General features: G+C 33.1%; 1 protein-coding gene and 1 pseudogene across 2 annotated transcripts in view; one reads left to right on the forward strand and one right to left on the reverse strand.

Annotated features, from left to right (window-relative positions):
• The window catches only part of LOC105115785 (kinesin-like protein KIN12B), an 11,020-nt gene extending 2,554 nt beyond the window's left edge, over positions 1-8,466 (forward strand). For both annotated transcript variants that reach the window (XM_011012803.1, XM_011012804.1), the window contains exons 8-18: positions 2,042-2,137; positions 2,486-2,631; positions 3,883-4,032; positions 4,117-4,246; positions 4,332-4,683; positions 4,799-5,553; positions 5,656-5,754; positions 5,835-5,987; positions 6,059-6,859; positions 7,901-8,051; positions 8,096-8,466. In XM_011012803.1, coding sequence (XP_011011105.1) covers positions 2,042-2,137; positions 2,486-2,631; positions 3,883-4,032; positions 4,117-4,246; positions 4,332-4,683; positions 4,799-5,553; positions 5,656-5,754; positions 5,835-5,987; positions 6,059-6,859; positions 7,901-8,051; positions 8,096-8,262 — 3,000 coding nt within the window. In that variant the 3' untranslated portion in view covers positions 8,263-8,466. The remainder of the gene's footprint in view (positions 1-2,041; positions 2,138-2,485; positions 2,632-3,882; positions 4,033-4,116; positions 4,247-4,331; positions 4,684-4,798; positions 5,554-5,655; positions 5,755-5,834; positions 5,988-6,058; positions 6,860-7,900; positions 8,052-8,095) is intronic.
• Positions 8,467-14,143: 5,677 nt separating this feature from the next.
• Positions 14,144-17,209, reverse strand: LOC105115786 (transcription factor bHLH77-like; annotated as a pseudogene).
• Between the last annotated feature and the right edge of the window lie 6,871 nt (positions 17,210-24,080).

Genomic DNA, 24,080 nt, shown 5'->3' on the forward strand with positions numbered 1-24,080 from the left:
ATTTATATTATTCTCTAACACACCCCCTCAAGTAAAAGCTCCTTGGGTTTGAAACTTGCACAGGTCTACATTACCTTATGCTTAATTTTTATCAAATAAATGAGAATGGTGAGATTTCAAACTTGTGACTGCTTGGTCATCAAGGCTCTGATACCATATCAAAGAACCATCTCACCTAAAAGCTTAAGCTGTTAAATGAGGTCCCAAGATATGATTTATATTATTCTCTAACAGGTGAAAACCATCTTCACCTTTTAAATTATATCCTAGGGTGAAAAATAGAAAACATGTTGAGGTTGACCTCATTTTACACTATAGCAAACGGAAGATTTGTTGGTAGTTTAGGTTGTAAATGGTAGGGGGTCTTTTCGCTGATGCTTTTCCTCAATTTGTTTCTCTTTAGAGTGTTTCTTGACCAGCAATGAACTCTTATGATTTCTTTTGATTTCCTGGAAAGAGATGAAAATATGGCTGGAGCAAGGACAACTCTTGCGTTCCTTCTACTCTAGGGCATAAAAGATGGAACGAAATGGTTTAAGTATGGTTGTTTTTCACTTTCCAAACCTAGTTCAATTTTTCAACTCTTTCTAGGAGGGTGATGTCAAAGAATCATCTCACCTAAAAGCTTAAGCTGTTAGGTAAGGTCCCAAGATATAATTTATATTATTCTCTAACACACCCTCTCAAGTAAAAGCCCTTTGGGCTTGAAACTTGCACAGGTCTACATTACCTTATGCTTAATTTTTATCAAATAAATGAGAATGGTGAGATTTCAAACTTGTGACTGCTTGGTCATCAAGGCTCTGATACCATATCAAAGAACCATCTCACCTAAAAGCTTAAGCTGTTAAATGAGGTCCCAAGATATGATTTATATTATTCTCTAACAGGTGAAAACCATCTTCACCTTTTAAATTATATCCTAGGGTGAAAAATAGAAAAGTGAAAAATGATTGAAATCTATAGACTATATCATGTAATTTCAAATTCTTGTGTACAAGACTTAAAAAGTTTCAGAATGTTGTTGCATGGTTGTTTTTCACGTTCCAAACTTGGTTCAATTTTTCAACTCTTTCTCGGAGGGTGAAAACCATCTTCATCTTTTAAATTATATCCTAAGGTGAAAGACAGAAGTGAAAAATGATTGAAATCTATAGACTACATATAATTTCAAAATCTTGTGTATGTGGCTTTAAAAGTTTCAGAATGTTGTTGCATGGTGGTTTTCACGTTCCAAACCTGGTTCATTTTTTCAACTCTTTCTAGGAGGGTGAAAACCATCTTCACCTTTTAAATTATATCCTAAGGTGAAAGACAGAAGTGAAAAATGATTGAAATTTATAGACTACATATAATTTCAAAATCTTGTGTATGTGGCTTTAAAAGTTTCAGAATGTTGTTGCATGGTGGTTTTCACGTTCCAAACCTGGTTCATTTTTTCAACTCTTTCTAGGAGGGTGCAAACCATCTTCACCTTTAAAATCATATCCCAGGGTGAAAAATGGAAAAGTGAAAAATAATTGAAATCAATAGACTACATGTAATTTCCAAATCTCGTGTAAGAGGCTTTTAAAAGTTTCAGAATGTAGTTCCATTATTGTTGCATTCTTATGCAGGGAACTCTGCATTTGTGGAGAAACAATATTAAAAGGGAGTAATAAAGATCAGAAAATAGCTGAAGTTCAGTAAAAAATGTTTGTATTAAAAATGAATTTGGGTTTTCAGTTCGCTTTATCATTCTAAGAAGGAATCTGGAGGTAGACTGTTGATGGAGTTGCTCCTACACTGCACATGCAAGACTAGCCGTCAATATCAACTATTAATTTTGTGTTTCATATCCCTTGAAGCAGGATACACACTCTTACTTCAGTCTCTGTTTGTTATTTACCTTAATCACCTGCTTTCAGTCTTACATTTAAGGATGGAATTACCTCATATTCTTGTTTCATTTTTATTTTCCTTAACTTCTTCCTAGTTTGAAATTTTAATTTTCAAAATGAACTCTAGCATTGTGTTTATGGCTGTGAAATAAAAAATGCAGGGACTATCCAACAGGAGGACCGGCGCAACCAGCATAAATGCAGAGAGTTCCCGTTCACATAGTGTTTTCACCTGTGTTGTTGAATCTCGTTGCAAGGTAGTACTTTCACTACTCATGTATGCATCTATGCTATTTATTTTCATCCTATGGAATTAAGTATGTTGTCAGACTTCTATTCTTTTTCTTGGTTTTTTCCTTTCTGGTAGAGGTTCTGATTCTGTTGGTGGGATTTGAACTTCATTTTTCCTCCGAAAAAGATTTTCCAGCTAAGCAAGTTGGGATATTGTGAAGTCTGGTTACAATATTTGCTCATGAATATAGCAATTAGAACAGAAAGTAGCAACATGAACAAAAATTTGTAAATTATTGAACATGTTTCTTCTTTGTTGATTTTGTCTTACATTTTCTGCCAGAGGGATTCTAAAGTAAAATGTTATCTTATAGAGCATGGCAGATGGAATGAGCAGCTTGAAAACAAGCAGAATAAATCTTGTTGATCTAGCTGGATCAGAGAGACAGAAGTTAACTGGCACTGCAGGGGAACGGTTGAGGGAAGCAGGGAATATTAACCGATCTCTGTCACAGCTCGGGTATGGTCATATCTTAGCTATCAATTTCATTCTTTTTTTTTTTTTTTTTGCCAAGTTTCAAGTTGTTGTAAAATCAGTGTAGCTACAGTAAATAACATTGTTGTCAAAAAAATAAATCTTCTAATTTTTATTCAGTTCTGATTTTACAACATTTATGATATTGACTTTACCTGAAAAGTAAAACATAAAATAATCTGGCACTTGACTGAGCTCTTAATATAGTACTGCAACTTTGAATTGTAATTATACGTGCATATACTGCCTCTGAACAGTTGTCTGAAGTTAATTTACCTACAAAAAAGGCAAAATCAACTCTCTTCAATTACTTGTTGTTATGCTAGCATGTCAAGCATATACATATGATGGGAGAGCTTTTACATATGGAAAAAGTTTTGGTGCATGATAAAGAATGAGCTCAATAAAATAAATGAGATCTTATTGGTACATATGAACGTTCAAGAAAAAGCTGAACGTAATGCCATTGTAGAACTATGGATCATGGATCATCCAAATGAACCAGAGCACATCAACATGAGGATTTAGTAATGTGACTAAAAGAAAGGAGGTGTCATTTGGTTTGGTTTAAAGTCTATCCTCCCCAGTTCTATGAATTTTAGAAATTCTGAAATTGTGATAGTTTATTTGAAGCAAATGATTAAATTGACTAAGTGCAAAATGCCATTTAAATTGGGATGAAAATAGTTAGCATTAGAAGCCTTTTCTCTCATTGTACACCCTTCATTTTGAGAAATTAATGAAAATGAAAATTTGCTTTGTCGAAACCTCAGCCTGGATTTTTATTTGTTTATAAAACAAAAGGAAGTGCATTGTAGAATTAAAAGAATAATGTAGGATGGTCTGGAGGTAGAAGTTTTAAGAGCTTCTTCTTCTTCTTCTTTCTCCCCCTGATTTGCTATTAAAAGTTAAGAGCTAAATGCAGAGTACTTAAATATGAGAATGTTTGAGTTCAGGAATGATAGATGCAGGAATGATTTGAGTTCAGGAATGATAGATGCAGGAAGGAGCCCGTCATAGAGTCAAGTTCATGGTAGAATCATCTCATGCACTTATGAAGTCCAACATAGATGATAAAATTTTTGCTTGCCTTCTGTTCTTACAATCTGTTCTATGATGTATTTTCGAAAATGAGTTTGAGCTGCTTCAAAGATGCAATTTCTAATGAACTTGTTCATCTAACCATGCATCAAGAGAGACATTTCCTCCCATTGTGATGAATTATTATATTTGCAGGAACTTGATAAACATTCTTGCTGAGATTTCTCAAACAGGAAAGCAAAGGCATATACCTTACCGAGACTCCAGGTTGACCTTTTTATTACAGGAATCACTTGGTGGCAATGCCAAACTAGCAATGGTGTGTGCTATTTCTCCAGCACAAAGGTAAACAATGCAGACACTGCTGGCTTAAAGCACTCTTTTCTTCTTCGCTCTCATAATGGAAGTTCATGTGAATCAAAAATGCAGTTGTAAGAGTGAAACTTTCAGTACATTGCGATTTGCACAGCGTGCTAAGGCAATCAAGAATAAGGCCATTGTTAATGAAGAGGTGGAGGATGATGTGAATCACTTGCGTGAAGTAATACGGCAGCTAAGGGTAGACTCTTGTTCTCAATTATTAATATTCCTGTTTTAATAGATGAGAAGTTAAGCAAATACATGACTCTGGATAAATGCAACAGGATGAATTGCACCGAGTGAAAGCAAATAGCAACAATCCAACAGGTTGGGATCCCCGTAAAAGTTTGAATATATTGAAAAGCCTTATCCATCCACTTCCTCGATTACCTCAAGTAGATGAAGATGGTGATGAGATGATGGAAATTGATGAGGAAGCTGTTGAAAAACTCTGCATTCAAGTAGGCCTGGGACCAGCAGGCTCTGCAGATGAGAATTATGTTGATGAAGGTAGATCTATCATCGAACAAGGGACTGAGGATACAGATGTTGACATGGAAGAAGCAATATCTGTACAAGCTGAGAATCATGAAATTCTGATTTCGAGTTGTGCTAAACCTGCTAGAAACACTTCAGGTTTTTTTAACGTTGATGCTACTATTTGTCATGAATTTACATCTTTAAATGAGAGTTTCACTCTTACATATACTAGAAAGTTCAGTTGATTTACTTATTGACACAACTGATGCAGAATCCTGTGAGGAGCCAGTTGAGGAGAAAAGGTTTCTTAGTTCCTCTGCGAGTAAATTGATAACAGAAGAATCACCAAATGAAATGGTGGTGTTTGGGCCCTCATGCACTAATTCTGGTTCTGAAAATGGAAATTCCGCTGGCATTTCTGCCACAGGTGAACCCAATGGTTCTCAAAATGAGACAGTGAATTGCGTGTCTCCTTCTAGCCTCAGTATAGTTCCTTCTGAAGTTTCTCCTGTTCTTAAATCTCCAACTCCAAGTGTTTCGCCTAGAATCAGCAGCAGCAGGAAAAGTTTGCGGACTTCATCAACGTTAACTGCTTCCCAGAAAGATTCCAAAGATGAAAGCAAGCCAGGACCAGAGAACATATGTATTTCTTTTGCAAAATCCAACTCTTCTGCTGCTCTAACTGCTCAAACCAGTAAGAGTTGTCTTGCACCAACTGAACATTTAGCGGCGAGCCTTCACCGTGGCATGGAAATTATTGATAGTCATCGCAAGAGTTCTGTATTTAGGCAATTGTCATTCAGGTTTGCCTGTAAACCTGCAGAATCTAACCTGCTTCCGCTTGTTGATGTGGGTGTGCAAACTTTTCCTCAAGATGATGAGATATCAGAAAGAGTATTCTTGTGTGCGAATTGCAAGACCAAAACGCAGCTAGAGGTGAAAGATGTCGATGACAGCTCAAACCTACAGCTAGTACCCATTGTTGGCTCGGAGTCTATTGACAAACCCAAAATGCAAGTTCCTAAAGTACGTATGGTGGCTTCATCTTGATGCTTTGGTTTTAATGGTTGTGCTTCCCTATTTATGCGCACCAACTGCATCATGTTTTATTATTTTGTCAACACACAGGCAGTGGAGAAGGTTTTGGCAGGAGCAATCAGGAGAGAAATGGCCCTGGAAGAGTTTTGTGCCAAGCAAGCTTATGAGATAACACAGCTCAACCGTCTGGTAGGTTACCACTTTGGACAACAGCAATGTAGTTTGTTATTTTCTTACTGTCGAAATGATTTCTTGGTCATTGTTTACAGGTTCAACAATACAAGCATGAGAGGGAATGCAATTCCATAATAGGGCAGACAAGGGAAGATAAAATTCTTCGGCTTGAGAGCCTCATGGATGGTGTTTTATCTACTAAGGATTTCATGGAGGAAGAGTTTGCAGCACTCATGCACGAGCACAAGGTATGGCTGTTTTACTCAGATTTTCATATGTGCTTATTAGTTTTAATAAATATCTAATTTTATATCTACAGCTTTTGAAGGAGAAATATGAGAATCATCCCGAAGTTTCAAAGATGAATATTGAGCTGAAAAGAGTACAGGATGAGCTAGAACAGTATCGAAACTTCTGTAATTTGGGTGAAAGGGAAGTCTTGTTGGAAGAGATTCAAGATTTAAGAAGCCAGTTACAGTACTATACTGACTCTTCATCCCCATCTGCTCTAAAAAGGAATTCACTGCTGAAATTGACCTACTCGTGTGAGCCCAGTTTGGCTCCCCTTCTTAACACAATCCAGGAATCTTCTGAGGAGAGTCCGGAGGAGAAGCTTGAAATGGAGAGAACACGCTGGATGGATGCTGAGAGCAAGTGGATTTCTCTTGCTGAAGAATTGAGAGCTGAACTTGATGCTAGCAGGGCGTTAGCTGAAAAATTGAAGCAGGAATTGGGTACAGAGAAGAGATGTGCTGAAGAGCTGAAGGAAGCAATGCAAATGGCCATGGAGGGACATGCACGCATGCTTGAACAGTATGCGGATCTTGAGGAAAAGCATATTCAATTACTTGCAAGGCACAGGCAGATTCAAGAAGGAATAAATGATGTCAAGAAAGCAGCTTCTAAAGCTGGAGTTAGGGGTGCTGAATCCAAGTTCATAAATGCACTTGCTGCTGAAATTTCTGCATTGAAAGCTGAAAGAGAAAAGGAGAGGCGATACTTTAGAGATGAAAGCAGGGGACTTCAGGCTCAACTGAGGGACACTGCTGAAGCTGTACAAGCAGCGGGTGAATTGCTTGCGAGGTTGAAAGAAGCAGAAGAAGCTGCTGTTGTTGCCGAGGTCAGTGCCAAATCATGATACCCTAGTGTGTTCTTTGTTAAGATCATTTTTCTTAACGTTCCATGATATGCATCTTTTAGTCTGAAAGTTTCATTTCACGTGTTCAGGAAACAAGTAATAGTGTGTTCTTTGTTAAGATCATTTTTCTTATCGTTCCATGATATGCATCTTTTAGTCTGAAAGTTTCATTTCACGTGTTCAGGAAACAAGTAATAGTGTGTTCTTTGTTAAGATCATTTTTCTTAACGTGCCATGATATGCATCTTTTAGTCTGAAAGTTTCATTTCACGTGCTCAGGAAACAAGTAAAGGAAGGCCCTTCAAATAGTCTTATTACCTTTTCTGGGCTTATCACTTCTACATAACGTGTCTTACATAGTCAAGCAATTCCAATTGCTGTTTTGCTAAATGACAAGTCAAACTGTTTTAAGATAAAGTGAAATTTCACATTCAAAATGCCCCAAACACCAGAAATGTTGCATGCAAACCTCTCGAATTAATGGTGATCATCAGGTAAATCAGTTCATTTTGCCCACTCAAGTACCATCTACTCTATTGCATTGTGCAATTACTTTTTCAGTATATTCATTTACTTAATCTTGGTTTTCTTTTGGAGCTCGAATGCAAATCTCATATCATTGTATCTTCAACATTGTGAATTTATCGCATAATATGAAAACAGTTTTACATTAGCTTCCTTTGCAATCAACTTATCAATATTGGGTTTGTCAACACCTGTGCATGTCACGCAGCTAGATAGAGAAAAAGCTTCATGAAGCCTATAAGGGAAGCATGGTATATTTTGATTAATGCTGCTCAGTACCGCGAATATTAATGTGCTAGATATGGTCCGTTTCGAATTTGTTGATCAATGCTGAATAATGTGCAAGATAAGATGAGGGTGTCCTGTGTTATAGTTTGCATGTACCAATTTAAAACCCTCATTTTTGACAGGATAGAGTTTCTACCAGAAATTATGAAATTCGATTATAGTTCTTAGCAATTATTCAACATCACTCTTTAACTAGAAATTTCCTGGCAGAGGCGAGCTATGGAGGCAGAGCAAGAAGCTGTAAAGGCGAATAAACATATTAGTAAGTTGAAGAGAAAACATGAAGACGAGGTTAGTTCTCTAAAGGAGCTCGTGGCAGAGTCTCGTTTGCCGAAAGAAGCAAGACGACCCGCTCACAATGAAAGGAGCTCGTGGCAGAGTCTCGTTTGCCCAAAGAAGCAAGACATTGTGATATGCCAAAGTATGATGCAGGCGAGCCTCTTAGCGAAGGTGATGAACGATGGAGAGAGGAGTTTGAGCCGTTTTATAACGTGGAAGACGGTGAAGGTGAATTGTCAAAACTCGCGGAACCCTCAGCATGGTTCTCTGGTTATGATCGATGCAACATATAGAAAGTGGTACGTTTTACTAACTCCCGTGTGATTTATTACATAGCTTGTAGCGCTAGTTTTTGCCATTTTATAACGCGCACACACCCCATTTGTTAGGGCCAACCTCTTTGCTCTCTTGTTGGGCCTTGTATTCCATTCAGACTCTTGCAGTTCATAACAGTCGAATGAATGAAGAATATATTCTTTTATTCACACCTACTTGCATATTGATATGTACCCACTATTTTATTCACACGTAGGCACATGTTTATACGTACATGTATATACTCACACACGTATGTGTGTGCGCGTGTATCTCTGAATTAGTTGTTGCGTATTGAAATTAAATCTTTGCTCTCCATGTTGTGTCAATATGGTTTACGCGCATGGACGTTTATCTTGCCCCCTCCTCCATGTTGCGTCAATATAGACCAACGTCGATGCGTGAGACTCGCATGGACACACGCCGTGCTATGTGGGAATAACTTGCTTGCCCATAAACGTGGGGTTGAATTGAAAGAAAGGAAGGAGACTGTTATTTTGTACACAAATGGGACTTTCGGACGTTTTGGTGTAATGGATATGGTGGGGCCCCTGTTGCCTGGACACTGGGGCCTGTGCAAAAAAGATCTGAAGGAACTAAAAAGATGTAGTCAAGCTCATAGATCATTTGTTTGTTTGGTTTGGATGATGTCAAAAGGATAGGAGGCAATCTTCAAGAGAAGTTGTCGAAAAACACAGATGTCCACAGGTATTTTGGCAGCAGCCCTCATGGTATTAGAGGGAGGAGGGAGGAGTCTATCATGCCATGGAGACCATAAAACAAGAAGCTTGTGGCCTTGTCCTCTCTGACATGAATCTCCCCATGGCTGCATATGAAACAAGTAGTGTTCGGATTCATGTTCCTTTTAAGAAGATTAGAAACTTGCCGAGCCTAGCCACTCATTACAGCCTGGAGGGGGAGATGGATTAGAAGGTGACATCTACGTAACAACACTGGCCATTAAAGAAAAAAATAGAAATCTCTCGGAGCTGTTAGGTAATTAAACGAGCTTTTATGGTTATGTTTGGTGAAACGAAATGATACTGCTCGATGGCCTCTGTTTTCCACCTCCCCTCCTCCATCAAAGGTTACCAACCGAAGTTAAAGTTCATTATTTTTGTTTCACATTTTAAAAATATTTTTTTAAAAAAAATGATTTTTTTTATTTTAAATTAATATTTTTTTTATATTTTTAGATTATTTTGATATATTAATTTTAAAAATAAAAAAATTATTATGCCAATATATTTTTATAAATAAAAAATATTTTAAAAAATAATTATAATTACACTTTTAAATATGTACAAAGCTAGGTGAATGGCAAACAAAAAGAGAGAGGAAGATAAACAACAATGATCTCTTTTTAAATGAAACAATATCGATTTGGACAAAATCATAGTTTGATTTTAGCCTAGTTAACTATCAAATTCCTCTTACTTAGCTTAAATTAGTATTTAAGTATTTGTTTAAAAATGTAATTGTGCTGTTTTTCAAAATTTTATATTAAAATAATATTTTTAAATTTTTAAAAATAGTTTTAAAATCAATATATTAAAATAATTTAAAATATAAAAAATAATTTTTAATAAAAAAATAAAATTTTTAAAAATACAAATACAACCATGTTTCTAAATATTTTTTAAATTAGTTTGACAAAACTCAGATAGGTCTAGAATAAGTAAATCAGCTGATAGAACAATCAATCGAGAAGGGTTTGATACCGATGGATTTATAAGAAAATAGTAATTATTGTTTCTAAAGTGTTGTTTTTATAAATATATAGAATATAAAAAACTTAATTTATAATGAAAAGAATAAAAAATTCTTAAATTATTTTTAAAATAAAAAACAATCTGAGTTACAATAAAAACCTATGATTGTAGATTGACAGCCTGGTAAAGGGGGGCCCTTGCAATGATCATTAATAGTAGCAAACCCCACAAAGAGAGACACATTCCATCAATCAGACGTCCTAACTAGGGCCCCACAGCACCAAATTTACTCGTTGGAAGGTACATCTTGATGCGTCTCTGAGGTGCATGCAGTAAAGATTTGATTCAACTTTTTACTGTGTCGTCATAGCTGAAAGAAAATATGGAGTGACGTTAACAAGAACCCGACTCCTTTTTTACTAAAAGTTGAGACAACGACGGTAAGCTTCACTTGTGTGAAGAAGCTTCTTCACATTTCACTTCTGTAAAGGGGGTTGGTGCCTGGGAAGTCTGTTTGAATATTTTGGTAAAATTTATTATTTTTATACGTTTTTAAATTATTTTAATTTGTTGATATAAAATTAATTTTTTAAAAATAAAAAATTATTATTTTTAAATGATATTGTTAATTTTTTATTGCTTTTAGCCTTGTTGTTTCTTGGAGTTTCCTTGAACTTCTTATAAACCACACAATTTTTTTATGTTAATTTATCTTTTTCTTTTTATTTATTTTTTATATGTGGTTCAAAAATACATGAAAAATTAAAAGATTATAGCATCTAAATCAGAAAATAAATTTAATTTAACTTGTTAAATACTAATTCAGATAATATACTTAACCAAAATTAATAGTTTTTTGAATTTTTTTTTATTTAATTATACAATAACAAAACTAAACCCTCAAATAGTAAAACACTAATTAATTATTTGAATATTTATTTAAACCATAATAATTTAACAAAAAAAATTCAGAACCACATAAGAAGATCCATTTGTTATCTATCAGATATCAAATAATAAAATTAAAAACAAACTACACAAAAAAATCAAAGTGAAATAGAAAGAATTAGGTTGCGATGTGCTGTTTTTAGATTAGAGATTCCTGCTAAATCAATGAGGATACACTTGGTGCCCTGTGTGATTGATTGAAAATCATTTGGTAAAAATCTTTCAATCTCTTCCATTATTTCATTTGAAATTGGAACACAAATTCAGTTTCCAGTTAGTGAGTTTTTGTCAAAAGGGCTCTAACTACATGATTTGATTTGCTCTGACTCGAGAAAAAAATTGCATCCATTTACTCCATGCTTACCATCAATTTTTGTTACGCCCAATGAGATTTCAACAGATGGTTCGCTTGGACATCACCATCCAAGTGATACCTAAAATCCTGGCTGATGATATGAACGAACTGCTTTTTCCACAATCTTCCTTGCTGGTTGCGATGGAGAAGAAGAAACCATAACCCTAGTCAGCCTATCACCGGCTTGATATGTGGATGCGGCACCTCATTGATTTAAGGTCTAGACCGATGAAGATCAAGATAATTTAGGTTGATGAATATTAATAAAAATTTAATAAGAAATTCATTAATTGTTTTAAAATTTTAAATTAATTTTAATTTGCCCCTCAACTTATATTTTTTTGATTTTTTGCTCTCCATTGAGTTAAATTTTAAAATTTAAATTTTAAAATTATAAAACGCTTGTAAAAGAACTACAATAATTTAAGTGGTTAGTAAAATTTCAGAATATAATTTATATTATTCTTTAATATATTTTTTAAAATAAAAGTTTTATGAGTTTAAAACCTCCATACATCCATATTATTTTGTAATTAATTTTTATTAAATAAATAAAAATAATAAGATTTAAACTTATGACCGATTAATTATTAAGAGTCTGATACTATAATAAAAAATTAATTCAATCTAATAACTTAAACTTTTATATAAAATTTCAAAATATAATTTATAGTGTTATATAACAATACTCTTACTAGCAACAAAATCACAAATTTACTTGTTATTAGAATTTTTCTCTACAGAAGTAATTTTAGTCTAATGGTTTCTCTCCATCAATAGTAATTTCAGCTCATTTTTTCTTTGGGTTTCCACATATATGGGTATCTAAATCCTTTTTTTTTTTGACAATTTAGCCCCTAGTATATTATATTTGAAGGGGTGATATTGTCTAATATTGATTATGTTTTGAGGCAAGATCAATAAAATCGAAAGATTTAGGAGTCAATTGATTATGGATATAATATATTCGCATTTAAAAAAGGTATACAGTTTTCTCTTATAATTATTCTTAAAAAACAAACCCAAATAATAATTATTAGTTCTAAAACATTGCCCGTCAAAGCACACTCAGCTTTGCATTTAATCTTTCTATTGTGTAAATTAATGCTCAAATCAGCTAAGATCATTTTGCCATAAAAGAAAGAAAATGACATGCAAAATATTCAATTATTTTCTTGTTATTTTTATATTCAATTTTAAATTTGGTTTAAAATATTTATTCAATTTAGATTTTATTAGTTTGGTTGGTTTAGCTTATTATTCAAAAATAGTTTTGGAGGTCATCAACATTCAATTATTTGACCTTTAGAATTTATTAAATCTATGAACTAGTACAACATATTTTCTATTTTAGTGTATTTAAAAGTATAGATATTGTTTTTTAAAATATTTTTTATTATGAAAAATATATTAATAATATTTTTTATTTTTTAAAAATTATTTTTGAGTTCAGTACATTAAAATGGTTTTAAAATATCAAAAATATATTAATTTAAAATAAAAAAAAATTAACTTTTTTTAAAAACGCTTTTAAAAAACAGTGCTAAAACAGGCAAAGTTACCTTAATTTCTTATGCTTCCGTACATATGGTTTTTTTTATTAAATACATTAAATAGTTCATAAAATATATTTATACGTACAATACTAAAAATAACATTTGTGTACAACACAATCTATTGTTATACATTATTTATTATTACTATAAAGATTTCTATCAATTTGATGCACAGTGAAATCCAAAATGACATTGGATTCTAGCTAACAAAATTAAAATCAATCTTAATCATCAATTTGGACTTAAGAGACCATTTGTCCCCACTTAACAGCCACTTAAACAAGTAAGAATAATAAAAAAATATATATATATATATCTCCCCTTAAGTTACGCAATTTTGTAATAATAATAATTTCATCATCTCCTAGCAGGACCAGATCCCACCCATCGAATATTTTTCCAGCTAAATCTGAAAGCAATGTCATACAAGTTTCTTATCTTTATACTGTTTTAAGCATGGTTATTAAACATAATGTCCCCAATTGACATGGAATGAGGTCTAAATCATTAATAAGATAGTTTAATTTATTCATTTTAAATCAAAACAGTATTATTTTAATTTTTAAAAAAAAAATTGATGAATTTTTAACCGAATTTAATCTAATTTAACTGGTTTTAATAACCTAAGCTATTTTTGTTTGGTTGATGAGAAAATTGAGAAAAAAATTATCTAAATTTGGGAGTCCTGCAACTACTTCAAATATGAGATAATTATAAACTAGTGCTTGTAGTTTAATGAGAGAATGATTAGTCCTTATAATATTAAAACATAGGGAATAAATAATAATTTTTTAGAATAAAATGAAATTGACAAAAGGACTGATTTGTTAACAAATATTAAAATATAAAGATTAAATAATAATAATTTTTGAAACCATAAAGAACTAATTGATTAATTTTGTTAAACACTAAGCTATAATTAACTCTTCAAAGTTCAAACATGTGAGATATATATTACCTATAGTAGGTTGAGAAGAAGTATTATTAAAGAAGAAATGAATAGTCAATATAAAAACAACAACATGGTCTTGAAAAAAATAATTTTTTTTAAGAAGTTAAAAGGGTTTGGATTGGATCGAAAACTCCTCCAAATCTTTAAAAAACCTATCCCGAGCCGGATTCAGATCCCACCTACCAAGCGAGGCAAGGCTTGGTGGGAGTTTGTGCCAACTGAATGAATATTTGATAATATTTCTCAATGGTAAGGTATAATACACAAAGTTGGAGAAGAAAATAAAAGCTTACAAAGAAAAAAAAAAAAACCTCTGAAACCTCCAACACACCTGAATTTGTTACACATTAAATGTAATTATAGGCTATATTGTAGAATAAATAGTTGGATAGCACAAAGGACTGCAATTAGTTCTAGATTTTACATTGTAAGGAGTTCTATATAAGAACTCTACAAAGAATCAGTTGCTTAAATCACTGAAAAAACACATATATATGTAAATATATAGATGATGAGTAAGTTGTCTTTCTCCTTGCTAAAGAGTGATGTTGCAAACTGGAACCTGGCTGTACATTCTGAGGCAGGCCTCTCTCTCTGGGGAGGGGAGCCTCAGTGGAATCAATGACTGTTTATTGGTTAAATGATAGCTCAATTTTCATCTGAGTTGGTGGCACCGAGCCTGCATCATACAATTTATGGGTTTCAGTTTTTTGGACTATGAAGCTACCAAAACTTGATACTTAACCAGACTTTTCTTGAAATTCTGCTTACCTTGAAAGTCCTGCTGCTGATTCTGACCATATCCCATCTGCACAACACTTTGAAGATCATCTTGCCACATTGCTGAGGCCTGAAGAATAAAATTCTAGCTGTGATGAGAACATGCAGGTGTAGACCATCCAAAATGCATGGGGATTATCAGCAATGTTTCCTTATGGATTACCTGATGAGAAGCATCAGCAAAGCCATCAAGGGCAGGCAACTGCATGCTCGAGCTTCGCCGCAAGGCAGCATTTAGTGGGTTCATAGAGAACTGGGATTCTGCATTCCTGGACATGCCATCTTGTAGGGCTAACCCTTGCTGGGATTGGTAACCGTAAGGGAATGCCGGCGTCGAGGAATCTAATGGATAAAGACCATGAGGCATGGATCCACGGGATTGGAAAATCTGCAACATGAATTGAATGCAGTTATCATTAGACATGAAAGTTCAGACTGGTTGTCACTGACACAGAACAGGTTGAAAGATCAGCTTACCTCCTTGGACAAGAAAGTTTCCATGTTAATTTCCATCTTCGGGTTCACAGTTGCCAACTTCATTGACAGAAACTGCAAATAGCATCAGCAAGTGATAAAATCCAATCAGAAATTAACCAAGTAAACATTAAATTTAAGGAGGGAATTATGCAGACTTGAATATTACCTCAACCTGGCGCTGCAATGACTGCACATAGTTTATAATCTCATCAAGCATCACTGCTTTCCCAGTAACCTGCAAATCAACAACATTCAAGCCAAAATTTAGAAGAATTCACCCCATCTTTTTTCTATAATTTAATTGCGGGAAAAGTGCTTTACAATAAATAAATAAAACCCCCCAAATTTAGCATGTTATAAACACCTTATTGCATCCAGGAACAAGATCCTGAAGAAACTTCATTCTTTCGCTGATTTTTTCTCTCCTAACCTGGCCATTCAAGAAGGGCAAAAAATTCAAGGACATGTTAATACAAATCTATCAGTGTCCGAAAAACAGATGACAGAACAAAGTTTAATGAATCCGTACTCTTTCAGCAAGACTGTGGCTATCTGTAGCCTGACCCCTTCTGGCTCTGACATGGATATAGTCCTTTGGTGGCTCTGGCGGGTTTGAATTGTTCTTTTTCTGTTTCTGATTTCCATTTTCTTCTTCCATGGCCTTTGCTGAATCCTTGTCACTTCCATAAGTTTCCTCTGATTTGCTTTTTTTGGCGCACGATTCATCATTCCCAGCTGCAACCTGAGAAATGAATCTCAATCATTAGTTCCTGCAGTAAATCTCAACAGAGGTCTGCACAAAGAAACAGAATTGTGTACATTACCTTGACATCAGAAACAGAGGGAGAGGGAGTTTCTTTGGCTTTTCCTCTGGGAATTGATTTTCTTTTTCTGGAATTGGCATCATTCTGGGATTTCATGCTCAATTCCCCACCCGGGATCTGCTCGGACAATGAAGATTCCTCCCTGGAATCTCCATTCTCTGGTGTTGACGGTCTTGACAACCGACTGAATTTCTTATCAGAATTCAAATTCCCATCCTGGGGTGAGCTCTTATTGCTTTCTTGAACATTTGCTTGCGATCCAGCGACCTTCATTGAATTGTTACTCGAAACTCTCGACAGCTTACCGGGTTCTACTCGTGGCATCATCCTATTAATCAATTCCGATTCATTCAATCCGAATTGTCCATTTAGGCCTCCAAGATTGTTGCTTCCAAAGCAAGAATATCGAGCAGCCCTCTCTACAAATCAAGGGTCAGCAAGAAATGGTGCTAAACTTGGATGGTTTACTAAGCTGTTTCCAAGAATTGGCAGGTTTCCTCTCATCTGTGAAGAAATACTCAGCTTTGGAGGGGAATTCAAAGGGGTACTATAACAAGAAGTGTTAGTGCTGTTGTTATTGTTGTTAATGTAGGATTGTGGCGACATCTCGCCGGAATTGCAAATGTTTCCTAGTCTTCCAATAAGTTCTCTGATCAAAACACTGTCACCACCAACGCCAGCATTAGAAATAACGCTGGCATTGGCACTGGATGCCACTGGAGATGAGACAATGGAGCTCAAAGCAGACTCAAAGGGATCGCTCTGATCCAATAAGTTGTCCCAGTTGGGATTGAGAAAGCAATTGGCAAGTTGCCCTGAACCGCAATTCAGCTCATCGGTTTGCATTTCCATTCCAAAACTGCAAGAATTCCAAATGGGAGCTGCTGTGTTGGCTCCCTCGCTCATAAACAACTTGTCTTTTTCCATGAGAGGAAAGAAAACAAGAAGCAATTATCTTGACAGCAAGAGAGGGGAAACTGAAGGGAATCCCAGAAAAGTTTAGAGGACCCAGATGAAGAATTAGAGTCAAAACTAAGAACCAAGAAAGAAAACTTACAGAGGAGTGGAAACTAATTTGCCTGACAAAACAAAACAAAAAAATCTATCTTGAGGGAGGTGTGTTGCTATGCTTTCGGACATATAAAGAAGCGAAGGTGAAAGTAGATTGGAGTTAAAAGGACATGTAATGATGATAAGAAGAGTTCTTGAAGGTTACTCAATTCAGAAGTATGGAAAAATAACAGAGAAACAAAAAAAAAGTGGCAGGGAGAAAGAATGCGGTGTGGATGAGCTCCAAAAATCAGAGAGAAAAGTAGAGTGCGTGTGGAGGAAAGTGGAGAGGAAGCAAGAAAGATAAAGGCAATGTCTGTTTGACCTTTTTTCTATATAAAAAAGAAGAAATTATTGAAAACATTATGATTTCGAGGCTACTGTATTTCTTAAAGCATAGTTATACATCCAACCCCAGTATGATACATAGATTAATCTTGTAGCCGTCCGCTGTAAACTCATCCCAGTCGAGTTTTATATCAATCAATTATGTAAGAATACACTAATTTCTGCGTCTTTTTGTGTATTTTAAAAACATGTTTCATTTAAAAAAATATAAAATTAATGTTTTAATTTTTTTTAAAAGTTTTGATATGCTAATTTTAAAAACAAAAATAAATTTTATTATATTTTTAAATAAAAAACATTTTTTATCAGATGAACTTGTCTCCTTTCACTGCTCCTGAGTTCGAGTTCTTATGTGCTTGCCTATCACTTTGCGGTACTTTACATGCTTATTAGGTTTACAGAGTATTAAGTGGACCATGAAATTAGTCGTGGTGCGCGCAAGCTGACATGAACACCTATATAAATAAATAAATTTATTTATTTATTTATTTATTTATTTATTTATTTACATATACTCTAATTTTTTTTTAACTAAAACAATGTTGCAAGAACAAAACAACACTTTTTTTATAAAAAATATTCCAAAACTCGACGAACACTTGCTGACCCACAAATTAATTTGTCTAACTCGAGATGTGAACCTTGAAATGGATTAGAAATCAGGCTGAGCCTATATATTAGATGTTTTACTAAGCACCTATTATGGAAAAAAAAAGAAAAAAACTACAGGATGGTAAATATTACTTTTTTTTTTTTTTTTGAGCACGTTCATGGTTTTGTCATATATTAGACGCAAGAAGCTGGCATTATTATCTCTTGAATTAAAATCTAGTCTGCGTGCACCATTAAGCATGGACACACTAATCTCTGGCTATAACTCCATTGAAGACAGGAGGGGATCGGAGGTGGGGATGCCGGGCCTCGAACGTCAAGCTAGGCATTGCCTGTCATCTATTTATTGAATTTTCAATGTTTTTGTCCGAGTAAAACTCAACTCAAAAGAGATTTGAGCGAGGGAGAGCAGCAAAAAGCCTTGATTTCCATGCTGCAGAGAGGAAGGTGGGTGGGGCTTTCTGCTGGCACAGAACACCTACACTGTTTTGTTGTCCATAGGGTGTTAATCACCAATGATTAATACAGAGGGAAAAGGGATGGAAGAGGTTTTTTTTAATATGCTTTAATGTCTAGGTGATTAATTATGATTAATTACTTTAGGTGGTATCTTTATTGTTTTTGTTCTCTCTGTGGTTGTTAGGAGTTGTTTGGATCTAATGTGAAAGGATGGCCGTCTTCAGATCTAGAATAATTTTAAATATTGCTATCTTTTTTAGGGGTTTTCCCTTTTCTTTCTTTCTTTTTTCTTAATCAAAAGGATGCAGCACTTTGACAATTTCTTTTCCTCCCGAGGGTGCAAAGTGACTGTGCACAAATATTAACTAAAAAACAAAAACAACTCTAGCAATTTTGGCCATGCCCAAATGGCTAGTATTTTGCCCGTTCTATCCATTCTTAAATCATCTTGGGTTGTTCAACATTTATTTTGTGGATGCATTTCAATGTATGTTTCTTTTTTTATTTAAGTTTTAAGGAGTTAGCACAACACTAACAAATACACACATTTTGAGCATACAAATTCTCCATGCAGGCACAAATAGCACCTTCATTGATGCACACATAATTTGCAGATACAAATTCTTTGTACAAGCACAACAAATATCCTACACCCTATAAAGTATTTACAACACCACTCACCTTGGGATAAGGTAGAGTGATGAAGGTTTATAAATAACTCTAGTTACAAAGTAAAATAAAAGACTAAGTAGAAGTTATTCACAACTTATATTATTCTTATTTTTTTTACATATTTTTTCCTACTCCTTACAGCATTAATCTTTATGTACATTATTTTTATATATATATTTATTGATTAAAGCATAAAAAAATCTTTTATTCTAATAAGAGACTTGTGTTGTAAGAAACATAAAGCCTGTAGAAAAAGTCTACACACTTTAGCACAAGAGGTAGCTTATAAAAAGATCAATTCAAATCTAAAAAAAAAATATTATTTTCCAAGAGGTAGTTCATGAAAAGATCAATTCAATTCTAAAGAGAGGATATTATTTTCCAAAAGAATAAGTTTAAAGAGATAAACCTTTTTTTTTTCTTACTCAACAAAGTAATGTTATTATCCTTCACCACACGAAGATCCAACCCATCACATTATCTCTCAAAAAAATAGGTAGATGCATTTGCTTTATCAAGAAAGTCTAAAGAAAACAATCTTATTAAAATCAACATATATTATTGAAGGTAAACATATTAATTGTATAATATAAAGTGTAGTAACAAATAACATTAATTTCACTAAAGTACATGTCTATGCTTACTTAAGAGTTTGGATTTCCACCTAGCAAGTCAGTTATGCACTTTTTAATAATATATTTAAGAGATTGTCTACTCTTTTTAACATGAAGAGGAACACTCAAATAACTTTCTATATTCAAAGGAAAAGAAAAAAATAAATCTTTTATATGACTCTTTTTTATATTTATAAAAGGTATTTAGTGAGATAAAAATCATTGTTTTATCATCATTCACTAATAATCCTGAAATAGCAAGTATTCTTAATAAACTAACAATGTATTTTTTGCAACATTGAAGAAAAAGATCATACAATCAACAGATAATAAATGAGAAATGGTTTTACCATCTTATGAGGTTGAGACAGACTTTCTTAAGATAGTTATAACCTTGTTTTTAATAAAAAGTAATAAAATCTCAATACAAATCACAAATAAGTTGGGAGAGATTGAAATACCTTAATAAAGGCCCTATTTAAATTGAAAAAAATAGAATTTTGAAATCTTTTTAAGTGATCAACATAGAAGAACTTGAGATACAAAACCTAATAAGCTAAATAAACTTATAAGAAAACCTAAAATCAATCAATATTTATTATAAAAATCTCTAATCAACACTATCATATACCTTGCTCTAGTCAATATTAAAAGTAAGTAAATCAATTTTTTTTAATATCTTTTAATAAGATGTATTACTTCATGAGTTAAAATTATATTATCTATACTAATATATCTATAGAAAGAACTCTTCTAAGGACTAAGTTGAAAAAAAATGATAATTATGTTAACCTAGCCCTTTATAAATAATTTTTAACTCACATTACATAAATTGATAAGATTGGACTACTTCATATTTATTAGATATTATTTATTTATGATAAGAAAAATCAAAGTTTCAAGTAATTAAGTATTTCATACCCTCAATATTAAAAGCTTCACATATCATACATTAAGCTTCACATATCATACATTTCACTAAGTTTCTTATGATGTGTCATTTTGTTTTTTGTTTTTTTAATAAAAATAATTAAAAACCATCTTTCTAAAACATCAATAAACCCTTTTATCTATAAGTATTTTCTTATTGGACCCTATAAACACTTTAAATCCAATATGGTAAGTTTCGTAAAAGAACTCAGGTTTCACCCGTCATTAATTACTCTATATTTAAAAATAAGGTTCATTTAGTTTAAGATAAGATGATTTTATTGTAAAATATAATTTGAGAGGATAGAGCTTTGCATATGATTTTAAGTAATGAGAATCAATCAGGAAAAAATAGACGTTAAATGTTCTTGGCTAGATGATTAACCAATATGCTTTTCAAGATGATGTTCTAAAATGACTTAAATTTTATTATGATAATCCTTTATATTAGATTATGGTGTCTTTATTCATTGGCACATTATAACCACACATTTACAGAGAAGGTTGACTTTTATGGTAATGATGTGGGAAAACCTTTTACTAAATATGTGATATTTTTATGTTGAAGTGGATTGTAATTATAGATAAATTAAGGTTCTTGTCTAGAGAAAGACTTATAAAATAAAGAAAACTCAATAAATTTTATATAGTTTTAAGCTTATATACTTTTATTATGGAACAAGATTGACACGACGAAAAGATTGTTGTCTTCTCCCAAGTGCAGGAGTGTCGAAGTAATAAATAACCCGGCAAGACCGGGGTCGAACCACAGGGAGGTTAATTGTACAAATTATAAACAACAATTATAAACAACAATAATAGAAATAACAACAATAACTATAATAATAATAATAATAATAATAGTAGTAGTAGTAATATTAGTAGTACTAATAATAATAATAGTAATAGTAATAATAATAATAATAATAATAATAATAATAATAATAATAATAATAAAGAAGAAGATGATGATGATGAGAACTTGAAGATGGAAAATTAATTTAAGGATTAAACAATAATAATAACAAATGTCAAGGTTAGAGGTTCCACTAATGGTATATCAAACAAGTATAATATAAACTCTTATTATTGAATTGGAAACCACACACAAAGGAGGTTCCAATCAGATTATATATTGTTAACATGATTACATTAGTCATCTTATTCAATTAATGCTAATACTTGTAAATCTCGTCAAGCATTCATGATTATAACTTATGTTAACAACAAATCAAGTTCCTTTCATAGCTTAGGTGTCGGTTATACCATACATTATGGGCTATGAAAGTGCCAAGCATTTGTTGTACCAAGTGTTATACAACATAAATCAAGATTAGTCATTTAACAAGCAAAGTATTAAAGAGTAAACAAGATAACAAATATAAAACATGTTAGTATCAAACATTAAAGTCCATATTAAGTTTACATTATACTTATTCTTACACCATTAGTGTAACCTTTTCACCTTGACATAACTAACTTAGTTAGACATAATGAAAGAAAGCAAAATAGATAAACAAAATAAGAACATAAAAGTTAACTAAGTAAAGGAAAGGAAATGAAAGGCATAAACTTAATATTAATGAAAGCAAAGCATAAACATTACAAAAAATACAAAGAGAGAAAGGAAGAGCATGATCTTGATCTGGAAACCAAGATGCCTAAATGCATGGCAAATGCCTCCTTTTATAGGCCAAAATTGGGAACTATTGATTTGATGACTAATTGATAAGTGGGTGGCCAACTTTTGACTTGGTGACAATCCTTATCTTCTCTTGTCTGCCCAAAACGTCATTGATAACGTCAAAATTGGAGCCAGGTCCAAACATGAAAGTTGTAGGCAATTGTCTCAGCTTTCTTGTGTAAAAACTTCAGCTCATTTGGACTTCTAGAACTCCAGATATGGCCCAAATACAGAACAGTGCTCGGGCTGGAAGACAGATTCGGGCTTCTTTGTTGTTGCTACAATCTGGACTTGATAATGGCCTTTTTAGATCTTGGGCTCCATATGAAAGTTGTAGGCCTATGTCTTACCTTTCCATCCATATAAATTGGACCTAAATATGAGATCTGTAGCTCCAGATATGACCTAATTACCGAACAATGTTCCGGTTTGGATTGCACCGACATCTCTTTTCTAAGTTTGGCCATCTCTTTATCCTTGCAATTTAAGTTCTTCAAGTCATCAATCAATCCTTTCATTTATGTGATAGGCCTGCATTAAAAATAGACATTTACCACAAATTAAAGGTATCTTATATTATTAGATACATTATTATAAAACATATTTTAGTTAAGGAGTTATTGATACTTCAAGTGCAAAATGATGATATAAAACCATGATAAAAATGCACTTTTAAGTACTAATCACAGATCTCAATAAATAAATGAGACTACTATAAAGTTGATCTCCAAAATAGAGGTTTTGCTTTTTACGGAGTAACCATATAGCCAATCAAAGGATGCCATGTGTTCTAAACAAGTGATAACATTAATGACATGTGTTATATATATATATATATACTAATGTTTCTAGCTAGTCATAATTTATGATTAAAAGTATAAGTACTCAAGAATGGATGCATGACCATTTCATTTAAAAGTGATGCATGGTTGGTCTTATGTAAAGGGAAGTGACCTATCTAGCAAAAGCAAAAGCAAAAGCAAATATAAGATTATTTTGGAGAGGTGGGGATATTTAACTTATACATTAAAGGGATGTATGATTAGTCTACTAAAGAGAGATGTAAAGTTAGTCTAAGAGGATGCATGACTAATTCATCGATGAAGAATAACTAATAAGTTTGAATACCTGGATGACTAGTCCTCTAAGAAGGCATGAACGACCATTCCATAAGAGGAAATAAAATGTTTGGCCTTATAAAAAAGAGACATTATTAGGTCCTATGAAAAGGGTTACATGGAAAATTCACTAAAAAAAACAAGTAGACAAGCCTTCTTAAGGAAAGACATGTAATCATAGAAAAAACTTTTTTTAAAAAAAGTTTAGCAACATGAGTGGGTTTTAAACCTAGAAAGGTGGCTTATTATATACAAAGGGATATAACCTTTATGCTTAGGTAATGTGTTTTTCTACTAATTAGATAGTTAAATGTCTTTATACATGGGTAAGATAACCCTATATATCTACGAGGAGTTTAGCTTTTATATTTAAGCAATGTGGTTTCACATGATTGAATTTCTTTAATCTGATTACGATTTGATCTATGACTCGGTCTAAGAATCGGGTCATGAATTTAATATATTAATCTTATTTAACTCTTTTTTAGTCTGATCGGATGTGCAGGATACCAAATTAATTTACTGAGTTAGGCCATGTTTAAAAACGATGTTCCTAGCTAGTTACATGCCTAATTTCTACCCTCCCTTGCTAAACAAACAAATCTTTTCAAATAACTTATCAATTAATTAATTATTCTAGACATATCATCCAAAAGCTACCTAGCTAGCTACCTACCTACTTGGCTTAAAATTGTTAAAAGAATG

This window comes from Populus euphratica, unplaced genomic scaffold, assembly GCF_000495115.2.
Source record: "Populus euphratica unplaced genomic scaffold, PopEup_1.0 scaffold764.1, whole genome shotgun sequence".
In the NCBI taxonomy this organism is placed as follows: Eukaryota; Viridiplantae; Streptophyta; class Magnoliopsida; order Malpighiales; family Salicaceae; genus Populus; species Populus euphratica.